The sequence below is a fragment of the Pygocentrus nattereri genome, chromosome 11 (assembly GCF_015220715.1).
Source record: "Pygocentrus nattereri isolate fPygNat1 chromosome 11, fPygNat1.pri, whole genome shotgun sequence".
Taxonomy (NCBI): Eukaryota; Metazoa; Chordata; class Actinopteri; order Characiformes; family Serrasalmidae; genus Pygocentrus; species Pygocentrus nattereri.
Window position 1 is genome coordinate 40,982,091 of NC_051221.1, and position 14,856 is coordinate 40,996,946.

At 45.0% G+C, this 14,856-nt stretch overlaps 1 protein-coding gene across 2 annotated transcripts; it reads right to left on the reverse strand.

Moving 5' to 3' along the window:
* Nucleotides 1–2,018: 2,018 nt before the first annotated feature.
* Nucleotides 2,019–11,173, reverse strand: yaf2 (YY1 associated factor 2). 2 transcript variants are annotated; one of them, XM_017717801.2, is made up of 4 exons: nucleotides 10,643–11,055; nucleotides 10,184–10,309; nucleotides 5,385–5,537; nucleotides 2,019–3,231 (listed from the first exon to the last, which is right to left on the reverse strand). In XM_017717801.2, the coding sequence occupies exons 1-4, from the start codon at nucleotides 10,666–10,668 to the stop codon at nucleotides 2,988–2,990; spliced, it is 549 nt and encodes a 182-aa protein (XP_017573290.1). In that variant the 5' UTR covers nucleotides 10,669–11,055; the 3' UTR covers nucleotides 2,019–2,987. The 2 variants fall into 2 exon arrangements, with proteins under 2 accessions (XP_017573290.1, XP_037398987.1); XM_037543090.1 differs by lacking the exon at nucleotides 10,184–10,309 and having other exon boundaries at nucleotides 10,643–11,173.
* Between the last annotated feature and the right edge of the window lie 3,683 nt (nucleotides 11,174–14,856).

The window sequence follows — 14,856 nt, forward strand, 5'->3', positions numbered from 1 at the left end:
GCGCAGAACATTCTTCCACCTTCCATCTTCTATTTAACGGATTATTTAGAGGTTTACCCACCTCGTTGAATCGGATATAAATTGTATTCCGATTGGCCTCAATCGGATTAGTCTATTCCGATTGAGGTATTTACATGGACGTATTCTATTCCGATTGAGCTATTAGTCGGATTATTAACGCTGCATGTAAACGTGGCTACTGACATGGTGTGTTAGTGTGTTTTGTGCTGCTAAGAGTGGATCAGACACAGCAGTGCTGCTGGACAGAAAGGTCAAGCCTACAGCGCTCCTGCACGATTAACCAAAAGGCCTCATGAAGATACACCAGGGGTATTTCTCAAAGCAGACGACTTGACAAGGAATTCATCCAATTTTCCAGTTTCTGCGTGATTAAAAGTTTAAGATACGATTATCCGCTCTGCAGTGTCATTCATAGTGGTTGGATGTGAAATTCTCCGCTCTCGAGAAATTCCCAGAGAACTGCTCACGGTGGTGGTCATAGCACTCAGACATCTGAAGTGCTTAAAGGGGAATTCCAGATTTTTTTTTTCAAAATTTCAGCAAATTTTATGTCATGTTCATAATAGTAAAATAATAGTAATCAAACAAAAATCGGAGATATTTTGCGTTAGAACACATTATCCTGGCATGAATGAACAACAATAACGAAAACAATTTCAATGTCATATTCATAACCTCAAAACTTACTCACAAAACAACATCCCGGGCATCATGCAGTGTATTCACAACCGTTTCGCTTAATAATGATTTGTGAGGGAGCTTTTAGAAGCTATAAACACCTCAGATGCTCCTATCCGCAACATTGTGAACGCTTCTTAAATTTCTGTAGAACTGGGCATTTCACATCAAAACACCCCGAATGGCTCTGTTTCATCTTAACCATCTAACTGTACAGAAATTTAGAAAATTCAGTAGAATTCCCCTTTAACGCCTCCAAGTTAGACAGGCATTTTCTGGATCTCAAATGGCTCTAAAAAGATTCTGTGCAGGTACATTTTTCGGTCATCAAGGTACAATGTAAACATTCCCTCAAAAGGTACAGCAGTGGTTTTAAGGTCCAAATCTGTACCTCATTTTTTCCTAGTGGAAAAGAATGCATTTGGACCTTTTCATAACAACGTTTTAAAACAGAACAGCAAAATAAAAAGCCTGGAGACAAGACAGGGTGTGGAGTCAATACAATTTAGAATATAATTTCAATACATTATGGCACAATTATGTCCCCTGACTAAAGGTACTGAGGGTACGACCCCAGCGTGAAGAGGGCTACTGCCCCAGTGGCCGTTTACTGAGTTTACCTGTATTTCTGAGAGTGTAGAGTGCACTAGGCAAGATGTGAAATTTTGGGTTCTTCCATGTTCTTCCAGCGCCAGTACAGAATTGTGTGCACAGTGTCAAAATGGCTATTAGTTGCATATATATGTACAGTTCTGATGCAACAGCCATTAAGATTTACACAGTGCACTATGTAGAAAGTAAAACCATTGTTTTATCCATCATATCCATTCCTTGTGGCGAGGTACATAGAAGTCGGCGCAAGGCAAAACAGTCCCCAAAGAAAACCACCATCCACATTATGCGTAAAGCACATGGGTGCAGGTTCACTGGTGGTTTTGGACAGTAAATAAAATGATTATATTTGTGCTGTAGCCAGCTTAACCCCTGATTCCCATCACCACCACTGTAAAGGAATCTGATTTGGTACAATTCTCTACCACTTCACATCAAAATACTCGGACCCGGTTTACAACAGTTATGCAGAACGTATAAAAGAATGGGTGAAATTTCCCTTCATCGAAGGGACAATAAAAGCCTAAGCTTTTAAAGCTTTTAGCCTAAGTTTCTTACCACTTTTATGATCATTTTAAAACATTCTTCACATTTATTCCAAGGGTGAGCAGTGAAACAAATTAGAGAGAAAAACCACCCAGAAATACATGCAAACAGGCATGGCACCCGTGTTGTGACCCCCCCCATCAACTGAAACACATACAGTAGGGAGTCTAAATAGTACATTTTATTAAGAGATAATTCCTATACCGCAATATATTTATATACCACTGCTCATTATAAAGGATGGAATAAGCAAAGTCAACATTTTACAAATACATTTCCCCATGTTTCCCAATAAATGTTCTTGATTTGTTTCACCATCTTAATGAGAAGAACCAAGATGTTCTAACACATTACAGTACATGTGGGTGGAAGGACGAACTAAAACGATTCTCTCAAATCCAGATATTAAAAACAAAACGACAAATAACAAAAACTACTTTTTTCCCCCTCTCATGAAAACCACACCAAGTGCCAGCAGGTGCAATAAACAAGTGAGAAAGAATCCTGTTGCTACCACAGTTAGTTATCAACAGTTAGTTAACAAACTGTACAATTATAGAAAGGCATTACGCTTAATCCCCCGCCCCCCCGGCCCCCCGCGCTGGTTTCTGAAAACGAAAGGAAAAAAAAAAAAACCCAACCATGCCACATTAGTACGCAAGACAAAAGGAGATGGATGTCTGTGTTCAAATGCAAACTGACAGGTAACACTGGTTTGATGCATAATACTATCATGTCATATTGGCGCTGTACTGTCAGTCAATTGTGGCCTTGTTGCAATTAACCATCATCATCATCATCATCAAAGTCCTGTAAAAAGTAGCCAACAGTTCACTGGAGCGGACCCAGTAGGTGTTGGAACATACGGACTGTGTTGTAACAGAGCAGGAGCATTCAGTCCTGGCAGTTCCTGGGCTTTAATCCTGTGGGGGTGGTGGTGGTGGTTTGATGGTGGTGCGTCAGTCTGTATCTTGCAGTAAGTCTTGGTGCACACGCACACGCACACACACACACACACACACACACACACACACACACACACACACACACACACAAACTCCTGTGCATGTTGAGGTGCAAAGTGAACAGTCGGGTGCGAGGGGGTTAGGGGTCTGCTACAGGGTCTGCTCTTAATGGGCGTCTCCATTAACTGAAGAGGCCTCCCCCCGGGGCGACGAGGAGCGGGAGAACCCTCTCTCTGTGTTGTCGGAGCTGGAGCCGCTCTGGCTGTGGTGGTCTGCTGAGGTGGCGCTAGAAGAGGAGCTGGATGAGGGCTTGGTTTTCTCTTTAAAGTCTGTGATGATGACCGTCAGGTCGCCCACAGTCACCTCCAGGTGCTGAGCACTGCTCCTGTCCACGTTTTTCAACCTGGGCCTGTGGAGCAGGGACATGGAAAGACTTCTGTGGGGTTCATTTTTTCGCTGTAACACATTGGAAAAAAGACATACAGTGTGGCCTGTGCACAGGGCACGTTTTATATTTAATGTTGTTACATGAACATTTTACATAAAAGCGTCAATGGTCAGGATGTGCTCAAACTTTGCATATGACTGTATACTACAGGAGAAACTGCTCCTCAGTCATTTCTTCAACAAACTACAATAGATCAAGATCTCACATACCAGCCTGACTTTTGGCTCCACCCTGGTGAAGAATATAGCAAAGCGACAGTCCAGTGGGACCGTGGCTTTATGGCTGGATAAACTGGTTTTAAATGTAACCAGAAGCACAAACCCCAGGGACCGATTAAATAACAGCCGTCTTGTGGGAGGCAAGAAGAGAGTAGTACCCTCATTTCAATGCCATCACAAACCTTGAAAGAAAAGGAATCCAAACACTTGGCTTAGGCTGAGCCACTTAAGGAGCATAAATACCACTAACACACCTCACCTGCAACCAAACTATATGTAGTTGTATGCACAGCATAGCGGTGGACCACATAGCTTCATTTGCCAGAACAACAGACTTACCTATTAGAGATGAGTTAGAAAGTCATGCAAGTTAAAAAAAAAATTTGCAAATTAACTTCTCTCCGTCTTTACTTGCTCAGAAACATCTGTTCAGTTGCTTGTTAACACAAATGGCTAATCAGCCAATCACACGGCCGCAGCTCACTGCATTTAGGCATGCAGAGGTGGTCAAGATGACTTGCTGAAGTGCAGGCCGAGCATCAGAACGGGGAAGAAAGGGGATTTAAGGGGCTTTGAACGTGGCGTGGTTGTTGGTGCCAGACGGGCTGGTCTGAGTATTTCAGAAACTGCTGATCTGGGATTTTCACACACAACCATCTCTAGGGTTTACAGAGAACGGTCTGAAAAGAGGAAACATCCAGTGAGCGGTCAGTTGTGCGGACGAAAATGCCTTGTTGATGTGAGAGGTCAGAGGAGAATGGGCAGACTGGTTCCAGATGATAGAAAGACAACAGGAACTCAAATAACCAACCAGAATCTCTGAGGAACGTTTCCAACACCTTGATGAAAACCTGCCATGAAGAATTAAAGCAGTTCTGAAGGCAAAAGGGGGTCCAGCCTTTTACTAGCACCTAATAAAGTGGCTGGTGAGTGCATATTCCACCATTTTCGTCAGAATTTCTTATCTGTTCTGTCCATGGAAGGAAGCAGAGAAAATTGTTGCAGCTACCATACAGTGGACGAGAAGCATCGCGGCCAGAAACCCTCTGGTGCTGGGTAGCAGATAGTACCAGAGCGCAGCTTCAGCACACAGGAAACAATGCAGAAAGTGGCAATAAACAGATCTTTTACATTCTACTCAGACAGATTTCAAGGAATAGAATTTTCAACATCTTTCAACATAATTTTATCATTAGTCATGGGCTAACTAACCCTAATGAGGTGAAATACGGCGTGGCCAGGCTGGTGAGGTGAAAACAGATGATCGGTATTTGTCTGTTCATCTTCAAGACTTAAGATAAACACCTTCCTCAGAGTAAATTTCAAGATGCACGTCACCTACTGGTCTTAATACTGTGCAGGAACAGTGGGATATATAGTGGTGATTTCACCCTACTGGCCTTAAAAGTCAAATATATTTCTAATAATGTCTTACAAATTCAAACTTGACTGAAATTTCTATCCCTACTGTCCATCCACTTGGCTGCTGCTACTCTGGATTCACCCTGATCTTATTCGCTCTATAAAAGGCTCTAAAAAACAGTTAGTGCAATGTAGAAAATTGAAATGCATCATACATCATAAACCTTAATCCATTTTTCTAATCCCTGAGAACCACTGAACTGTGAAGTTCTGTGTTTCCCCTGTTCTCACTCATTATTCCACTTACCAGCTAACTGCCAAGCCTTTCATCAAAGGAGCAACACTGAAGCAGGGGAATCATTAAAGTGGAGGTCAAGTCCAGCTAAGATCAAATCAACCACTCAGTTAACGACCGGAAACTGGATTCAAAGTCTGGATTAACAGATTCCTGCACTGTACACTGTAACTTCATGGCTGTGACAGGGGAAACGTGTCCCAATCAAGCAGACATGGGTGGGGAAAAAAAGGATGCACCTCATTTTCTTGTGGTTATTCCTTTTCAGCATGGGTTCCTTTTCATTTTTCTCCTTATCCGTCTTCTCTCTCTTCTCTTTCTTGGGATGAGTGGGCGAAGCAAACTGCTGCGTTACTTGCTGTGCTACCAGCTGGGAGACAGGACGAGGCTTCCTGCAGGAAAAAAAAAAAACAAAACAGAAAAGAGTGAGATGAGAGACTGGCGAGAAAACCAGAAATGCAAGAAATGCAAAAGAAGCTGACCTCATCTGAGGTCAACACCAACTTCAGGAAAACACCAAGTTCAGACAGGCTTGTGGAGAAATCCAGCCAGCATGCTCAAACTGTAACGTGAGAACGCTTTGAGAACAGAGGAGCGGCGGCTAATTCGTGCTCACCATTTATCCCTCTTACAGGAGACAGGCAGGAAAACACTGGCACTGGGAATTGCACGGAAACCCAATATTATTACTGGTTATTGGCTCTACAATCTTTGGCTTTGTGGCTGCACAACCCAGTGTGTGTGAAAACAAAAGCACTGCTGCCACCAACACAACATAAATTAACAACTGACAGTTATTTCTACAGCATTTGTCACATTAGCATGAAAGCCCTGAAGTTTTGGAGCGCTCCATCATCTGTGGGATTAAAGTCAGGATGGAGGAATGTGGACCACACATTGTGTTCATATTCCAGGAAGAGTGCGCTGTTTTGCATTGGTCCAAGACCAGCTTTCCAAACCCAGGCCTGTTTTTTTAACCACTTTAACAGGCACAGAAACAGCTGGCTTTCACAACAGATACACAGACATCACTGCAGCGATTACGACTGTAGCTCGATGCGAAGCGAAGCTCCCAGCCGAGAAGCCACAAAGGACACCACATCAGAGCTGCTCCAGCATCCACTTACACCAACACATGAACTCATTCTGAAATACAAGATGCAATAAGACCTCGAACAACAAAGCATGAAAACTAAGACGACAATCATTACATCACCGCTGACTTATGTTAAGGCCTCTTAGTCACTCCAGCTCTCTCTCTTTCTCTGTGTCAGTCAGTCAGTCAGTCAGTCAATCACTCAGTCAGTCAGTCACTCCAGCTCTCTCCCTTTCTCTGTGTCAGTCAGTCAATCACTCAGTCAGTCACTCAGTCAGTCACTCAGTCAATCACTCAGTCAATCACTCAGTCAATCACTCAGTCAGTCAGTCACTCCAGCTCTCTCCCTTTCTCTGTATCAGTCAGTCAGTCAGTCACTCAGTCAGTCACTCCAGCTCTCTCCCTTTCTCTGTGTCAGTCAGTCAGTCACTCCAGCTCTCTCCCTTTCTCTGTGTCAGTCAGTCAGTCAGTCACTCACGTCAGTCACTCCAGCTCTCTCCCTTTCTCTGTATCAGTCAGTCAGTCAGTCACTCCAGCTCTCTCCCTTTCTCTGTATCAGTCAGTCAGTCAGTCAGTCAGTCCAGCTCTCTCCCTTTCTCTGTGTCAGTCAGTCAGTCAGTCAGTCAGTCACTCCAGCTCTCTCCCTTTCTCTGTATCAGTCAGTCAGTCAGTCAGTCTTCCTTCTGCCGGCAGCAAATAGCTAATCAATACACTGCTACTTGAATTACTCCACCAGTTTTGAGTACACACTTACATTAGGGTGAACATATCAACATACTAATATTGCAATTACACTGAGACATACAATGTATTAAAAACAGTCCATTAATAATGGGAACGACACTTTGACCCAAACACTACTGCATTACAAGCATGTCTGCACTCATCAAAACACACCATGTTTAAAATCAAAGCTTTAATTTAGCCAGGAAGGCCATTAAGAACGAATTCCTATTTATAACGGCAGCCTGGCAGTCATCTAGAAATAGAGGTCAGCAATATGACAATATTTATCGCTATAAATAAACTCATATTTTTAGTACGTTGGTTTTAAATGGGTCACCGCTGGTTCTATTCTGTCTGCTCCAACTTCTGACTCACTTCAGAAAAACTAAATACGGTGAGGCAGACAGCATATTGTGAAGATGTGACATCACCCCCCCCCCCTGTCTGGAAGTGTGGTCAGTCCGGGTGCTAACACCACACAGTAAAAAAACAAACACAGTACAGCTTTATAATGCAGCACTTTGCAAAATCAGTCATCACGACAACGACTGCGGCTCTAATTCACACCACTGTAAACTCACTCATGGTAAACCCTTTATTATCTCTGCTAAGCGGTGATCACATCAAGTGTTAGTGCGATGGCGTGATGACTGTGCTGCGAGGCGATGTGAAGTCAGGAGACTGAGAGTATGATTAATGTGTTACACTTTGCGAGCATGCCATCAGCATGCTGCTCTCTCCTCCGCTCCGCTGCCAAACCCCCTGCCTGACAGATGGCCCTGAGCCTCCTGCCGCTCCACACTTTCGCTTCCTAACCTCCTTTCCTTTCTCCTCTGCTTGCCTTTTCTTTCCTCCTGCCCTCTCCCTCCTCCTCCTCTGTCTTCCCTCGTCTCCTCTCTCTTTCACAGCCTTTCTATGCCCCCCCCCTCCTTCGTTTCCCCTCGCCTGTCTTAGTCAAAATTAGGTCAGCATTTGTCATAAATTCAAGCTCAGAGGTAGTCATGCTCTGGCTAGCTGTATCATGCCTGTGGTATTATCTCTTTTATTCAGGGTAGATTATTTCGCTGGATAAGGCGGCTAATGTGCCGTCTTCCCATTCCATGAACAGAGCTGTTTGCCGAGACCTTTGCCACGCTATTAGTTTTGGCTCTGCACAGAAGGGCACTTACGAATTACACACCCACAATATTAGACAGGATTAATAGTGACTTATATACATCTTTACTGCGCCTTAATATACTGATATACTCCGGCGAGTGTATGCCAGTTTAATCATGCTAAAAGCATTAACATGGCGATGTACAATCAGGGTCTGGCACCAGACCAAATCCCTTTTCACTCTAGAATCACCAAGGCAAAGTATCCATGTGATTACTTCTCCAGCAGGGAACGATTACAAATCTTTTCAAGAATCTGTCCACAGCCTGTGAAAACAAGATCATTATAGCCGTCACATTTTATTACGACAACAAAGACACGCATATAAATGTGCCACTTGGCCTTCAGTGAAGCCACTGTTTCCTGCTGCATCCTACACACTCTCCCTGGCTCTTAGGGTAAAGAACGAAGCCTGTTCGAAAGCACACGGGAATATTTTTCCACCCTGGTGGCAGCAGACTGGCATCATGTGCTCGGCAGTGTTTTTGCTGGGGGGCAGAGAGTGCCACAGCGCTCAGATTAGCAGGAACGCTGGCTGGTGCAGAGGCGGACTGGCCTCAAGCACTCAGCAAGAGGCACCGGTACCTCATCAGTGACCTGTCAGTCTGTCAACACCAGATAAACAAGCCACTCTTGGAGCGACAGCAAAGAAAGCCAATGTGGAAAAGGCTCTCAGTGAGCACGCCTTAAAGTGCACAAGCTAAGAACTGATGAACGAATGAATGAATGAACGATGAACGCAATGCCGTGCATAAACGGCCTAAAGCATCACTGCGTTCAGCTGGGAAGGCCCGCAGACTGTCCTCCCGCCTCTGAGGCCCCGTGTCTTGACCGACGTGTCCGGCGAACAGCCCTAACCCAAAGACGTCCTTTCAATTATCACTTTATTTTTCAACACCTGCCAGCCAGGCTCAGTTAACCCTCATCTTCACCCGCCAACCTCAGCACACAACTGTGACCAAAAGCGGCACCCCGTCACCACTTCTGCAGCAGGACGAGGCCAACGGGAAAACCTTGAAGTGGAAGTGAAACCTGCCTGATGAGAGTAAAGTCGAGACTACGGACAAAAAAGGCGGCTCTCACTTCCGGGGGACCCTGTGCGAGGGAGATGCTTTCTGTGGCGCAGCAACTCGCGAACTGACGGACTGCATCTGTCACAGAAGGAAGGGCACATCATCACTAAAGTCCATCAACGACGGCCATCTCAGGGGCACCCCAAGAGAGGCAGAGGCGGAGGGAGAGAGCGTCCGCGTTTGTGCGCGTGTCAGCGGTTAAACGTCCTGATGAGGTGCTTCTGCCTCTGATGACACCGCGCCTGATTAAGCTGTTGAATACTAATGAGCTGTGGATGTCTGGGAGCCAGCTGCCACTGAAACTCGCCCGAATAACAGCCACTCTCTCTCTCTCCCTGCCGCACTACCCTACACAAACGACAACACAAGAACCAGCACGGGAAAACGGACGGACCTGCCCGTCTGCAGGTTTTACGGTTTTCAGAGCAGTGAAAAGCGAAGGCCCCGGCTCAGTCAGGCCCCAACCAATTGGCATGCCAACCGCCCAGCAGCCAGGCAAACGTTAACGTTACTGACAGCAGGTCGGAACCAGGGGGGTGATCCAAAACTGGCAGGACCCTGTGATGGATCAGCCAGGACTAATAGACAGGAAATCATAAGGAAGGCGTTCATGACTAGTCGGACCAAAAGCCTTTAAACAGCTTGAAGAGACAGGCAGGCCACCAGGGCTGGGGAGAGAGCTCATCTCATGTGGAAGGGCCAGTTGAGACTGACCTGGATGTCCAGGCAGATGCTACCTCCAGCAGGAAAACGCGACAGGCTTCATCAGTGTTTGCGAACTATTAACGCACGTCTCGTTTCACAGCCCAGGCCGCTGAGCGGCGGCCACGTCAGGGGGGGTTATGCCTATTAGATATAGGTGCCTGTGCGCGCTCTCGCGTTCAGCGCCGCTTACGCTTAAAGCGCTCACTCGCACTGCGCCAAGCTTCAGTTAAGTCCGCCGTCTTAGCGAAACGGGGCTAATCAGACGTAATCGATCACTCACCGCGTCGACGTGCCCTTGCGGACATCGCACATCATGCATTTGAACGCCTCGGCGCTGTTCCTGAACGTGCACACGCTACAGTCCCAGTAGGCGTCGTCGGACGAGGGTTTGGACTGCCGCTTCGGCCTGAGGAGAGACGGAGGGACACACACACACACACACACACACACACACACACACCACGTGTCTGAACTGAAAAAAAGAGACTGTTTTTTTTAACGAGCTCTCGCTTCTGTGAGTGAACGGCGAGGCGTCATGGCCGCAGCTCGCCACCACTACCTCCTCCTCCTCCTCCTCCTCCTCCTCCTCCTACACCACCACCACCACCACCACCACCTCCACCACCACCACCTCCTCCACCTCCTCCTCCTCCTCACCATAGCAGCGCGGTTCCTGCGAGGTGAGCCGAGCTGCGGCCATGGCCACGCGAGCCTGGCCTTCGTTTATGTATCTACCCACCTCGTCGGGCTCCTCTTGTCTCCCATGCTGGCCACGCTGGTCCGCCGTTTGTCGGCTCGGTCGGGTTGCGTTTGTTTTCCTGTGAGACGGCGGAGCTGCGAAGCTCGCTCTCGGAGAAAAGTCCAGTTACGAGGACGGCGGTCACGTGGCCGAGCAGAGCCAATCCGCGGTGATCTCCGCGACCAGCGGGGTCCCCGTGTCCGGGAAAGCGTTAGAAGCCGAGAGCGCCTGGGAACTAAGCTAAATGTGAAGCCACCGGGACTAGACCCAGACTAGACCCACTCCCCGAACCGCCCCGTCGCTTCTTTCGAAATAACCCGGGCAGAAGCGAAAGCGCCGGGTCCATAACCTCCTCGAGCGCCGAGCTCCCCGGTTCCGTGGGTGTGGGAAGGCGAGGCTGTCGGGCTCCGTTCTCCTCGTTTTGAGACCCTTCGGTGTTAAATTAACCGAAAAAAACCCAAAAGTGGGGGACAGAAAGCCGTGCACGCGCTGTCAGCATGGCTGCGGGGGAAATGAAATAAAAGGGGAATTCCAGCATATTTTCTTTTTCCCCCAAATTAGCAGAATAATTCAGGCCTTGAGATGTAAACAGTGGGTAATTGTGGGGAAACGTACAGAGGTTTCTTTAGAATGGGGCATTTCTAGACCATGCAGGATTTTGAAAGTTGGTGGAGTTGCCCTTGCAACACACGAGAGATTCAGTCAGGACTGAGTAAATATGAGTATACTGGAGTACAAAAAACAGGACTGACCTGCATGCAGCTGAGTAAGTACAACTAGTTATGCAGTGGTGGACAGTAACTGAGTAACTCAGTAAATGTAATTAGTTTCTGTACTTTAGTATTTTTGGTGTATCTGTACTTTAAGTTTTTCCATTACTGGGCGACTTTTTCCTTTCACTCCACTACATTTCAGAGTCTAATATCCGACTTTTTCCTCCTACATTTTGAGAAATCTGTCGTTCCTTTTGGTTTCTGTGTGTATAAAAACATAACATGTCAAAACGAAAGAAGCGCAAAGCCAGAGCGCCAATCAGGGCCCAGCGGTCACTTTGTTTAGAGCTGGTTTTGACCTGTTGGTCATACCGACCCAGTGCAGCACGCGGTTCAACGTCAGCGCAGCAGCGTAAAACTTTGGGAGAGTCTGTTCAACATAAATGATGAACTAACCTAACTTTGTGTAAATAGAGCTCAATATAGAAATATGTCCACATATGCAGTCGAGACTGACGCGGCTTTTTTCTGAATTTCTACAAACACCATTTCATTTTATAGTAAATGAGTTTGGGCTGGTTTATGTTTATGAACAGACGCCTACAGATCAACATAGTAAAGGAGCTCATCTGTGATCCTGAGTTTAAAGCCAGTTTTTATTCAACTTAAACTTGGAACTAAGTTGTAAATAAATCTGAAACTGAAACTTTGCTTGTGTGTAAAAAGTGATTTCAGAGCCACTCGGTTCTCCCTGATGGAAACTGTTTACCTTCAGTGTTTTGTGCTTCTGATCATTTTAATAGACGTCAGCGTCACTAATTAATGACCTTCTATTAAAAGACTGGTTTACCAAGAGAGACGCTGGAGGACTTTCACCTGAAATGAGTTCATGAAGCCAGTCTGGTTATAAAAATGATAACAGGACATCAGAGCCAGAATTACTCTTTTAGTACTTTTACTTTATACTTAAGTACATTTGAAGGGAAATACTTTAGTACTTTTACTCAAGTGGAGGTCTAAAGGGAGGAACTTCTACTTTTACTGGAGGAATATTTTACCTTGGGTGTCTCGACTTTAACTTCGTCCACCTCTGGTGTTGTTACCCACCTCTGCAACTTGACTCCACCTGGGTTGATTCCCACACGACCCCTTCTTCACCACATTAGTGTAATAATGCCCCTTCAGTTTAAAGTGTTTTATATAAGGAATATGGAGCTATTTCAGTAGAACCACAGTGGAGTTCAGGGAAGCCTGTGCAAAGTCACTCTTCCCATGGCTGAAGACACAGTGAACTTAAATTTGAGTTAAGCCAAGTAAGAAGACGTAATGCTACGCAATTTTTTATTGTCAGAGATTATGCACCTATTAAACTTGCACCACCTCACAGTCCAGAAGTAGGCTCTTTGGGGTCTTTGTGGTCTCAGCCATATAAATCAGACTCCAATTCTGCCGCCGACTACCAGTTTCGCAGTCTTAACTAATCCCATAGAACGAGGATGTGCAAAGGATTTAGTTGGGTAAAAAGTCCCAAATCTCACTTGTGACCATTTCAACTTTCCAACTTTCAACTTTTTGTGAGATGACACGTTTAACACGACTGGGGGCAGTCGTGGGCTGGAGGTTAGGGAACCAGCCCTGTGACCGGAAGGTCGCCAGTTCGATTCCTCCCTGGCTTGAGCAAGGCAACTAACCCCCAGCTGCTCCCCGGGCGCCGTGGATAGGGCTGCCCACTGCTCCGGGCAAGTGTGCTCACTAGTGTGCATGTATGTGGGTGCTTCACTGCACGGATGGGTTAAATGCAGAGGTCTAATTCCATAGTGTGCAGACACAGAGACACATGGTTGTAAAATCAATCAATCAATCAATTAATCAATCAATCATTCTCCTCTAAGCACATCAAGTCATTTAACAATGTTGTACATGTGAGAGATTTTGTGACAGGCTTGTTATCTGCGTGTAATAGTAATAGTTTTTACAACCCCAAAAGTTCTGACTGTGTTTTATAGAAACAGAAAGCAGCGATTAGTAAATTCAGTTTGATGTGTATTAATATGAAAACAGCACAAAAAAGTTTGGAGAATATTTATGAACTTCATTGTAGTTGGGAAATATACACTCTACTCCAATTCCAATTGATCCAGTTCTGAATGCAGTTTTTATGCCATTCTTCAATTATACAGGTATTCAGCCGTGTAACCATTTTGGGCCTATACTGTCGAATTTTGCACTTTATAATCATTAATATGTAATATTCATCCACTTGTAATATCAGGCCGATATAATAGATATTATATGTCTCCTGCATGTGGGTAAATATTCATATCTGCATATGTACAGATATGCACACATCTCTTTAGCCTCTTTATTATTCATTTCTATTCTTAATTCTATTTTTATCTTATTTGGGTCTTAGTTAAATATTTGCTAACAGTGCATTTGTCTGCTCTGTTCATTATGTATAACACACCTGGTGAATTCAAGTGATTGTGATTCTGATATCACGCCACACATTTTCAGTGGGACACTGGCAGGGCAGTCTAGCCCCCACACGTTCTCTGTCTCTGAAAAAGACGGCATCTAAAAGGCAACCTATGTTGTTTCAAATGTCCTTCAGCTTTAATGCTGCCTTCACAGATGTGCAAGTTACCCATGCCATAGGCACAAACAGCCTTCATACCATGACACGATCTGAATTTGTGAACTTTACACTATTAACAGTCTGGATGGTCCTTTGTTTCTTTGGCCAAAAGGACACAATATCCATTATTTCCATGAAAAATCTGAACCACCATCCACCAGTCCAAGTCAGATGATCTCGAGAGGTTTACTGCTGTGCACGGTAGTCTTGTGTTTGGGGGTGCAGTGATGAACGGGGTCCGACAACAGTTTGTCAAAGTAATCCTGAGCCCATATCCGTTGCAGAAGCATGCCAGTTTTAACCCATTGTTGTCTGAGGGGTTGAAGGACGCTGGCATTTGGCTTTTAATGCTGAGTTTTTTCCAGATTTCCTGAATCGTTTGATATTATGGCCCATAGAGAAATACCTAAGTTATTTGCAATAATTTGAAGAAGAATGTTTATAAAAACTACTTGCTGATGCATTTCTTGGCAGGCCTCGACCCATCCTTGCTCGTAAAGGATTAGGCCATTATATTACCTCCTTTAAAAGGTTTTCGGAAAATTTTTACAACATTCCTAGTCTTAAATTGCCCCTGTCCCAACTTTTTTGGAATGTGTTGCAGGGATCAACTTCAGAGTGGATATTTTACAAAAAAAAACAATGAAGTTAGTGAGATGAAACACAAAACATCTCCTATTTGTACTAATTTTTATAGAGGAAAGGGACAAATGGGATTTTCAAAGCACTTATTTCTGTTTTTATTTGCATTTCTACCAACTTTTTCAGAACTTGGTTTGAAGGGGGGCAATTCTGACGTGCAGTTTCAACTATAGCTTGTCTTATTGACAAATGTCTTCAATTTTAAGTGGGTAAATTTAACC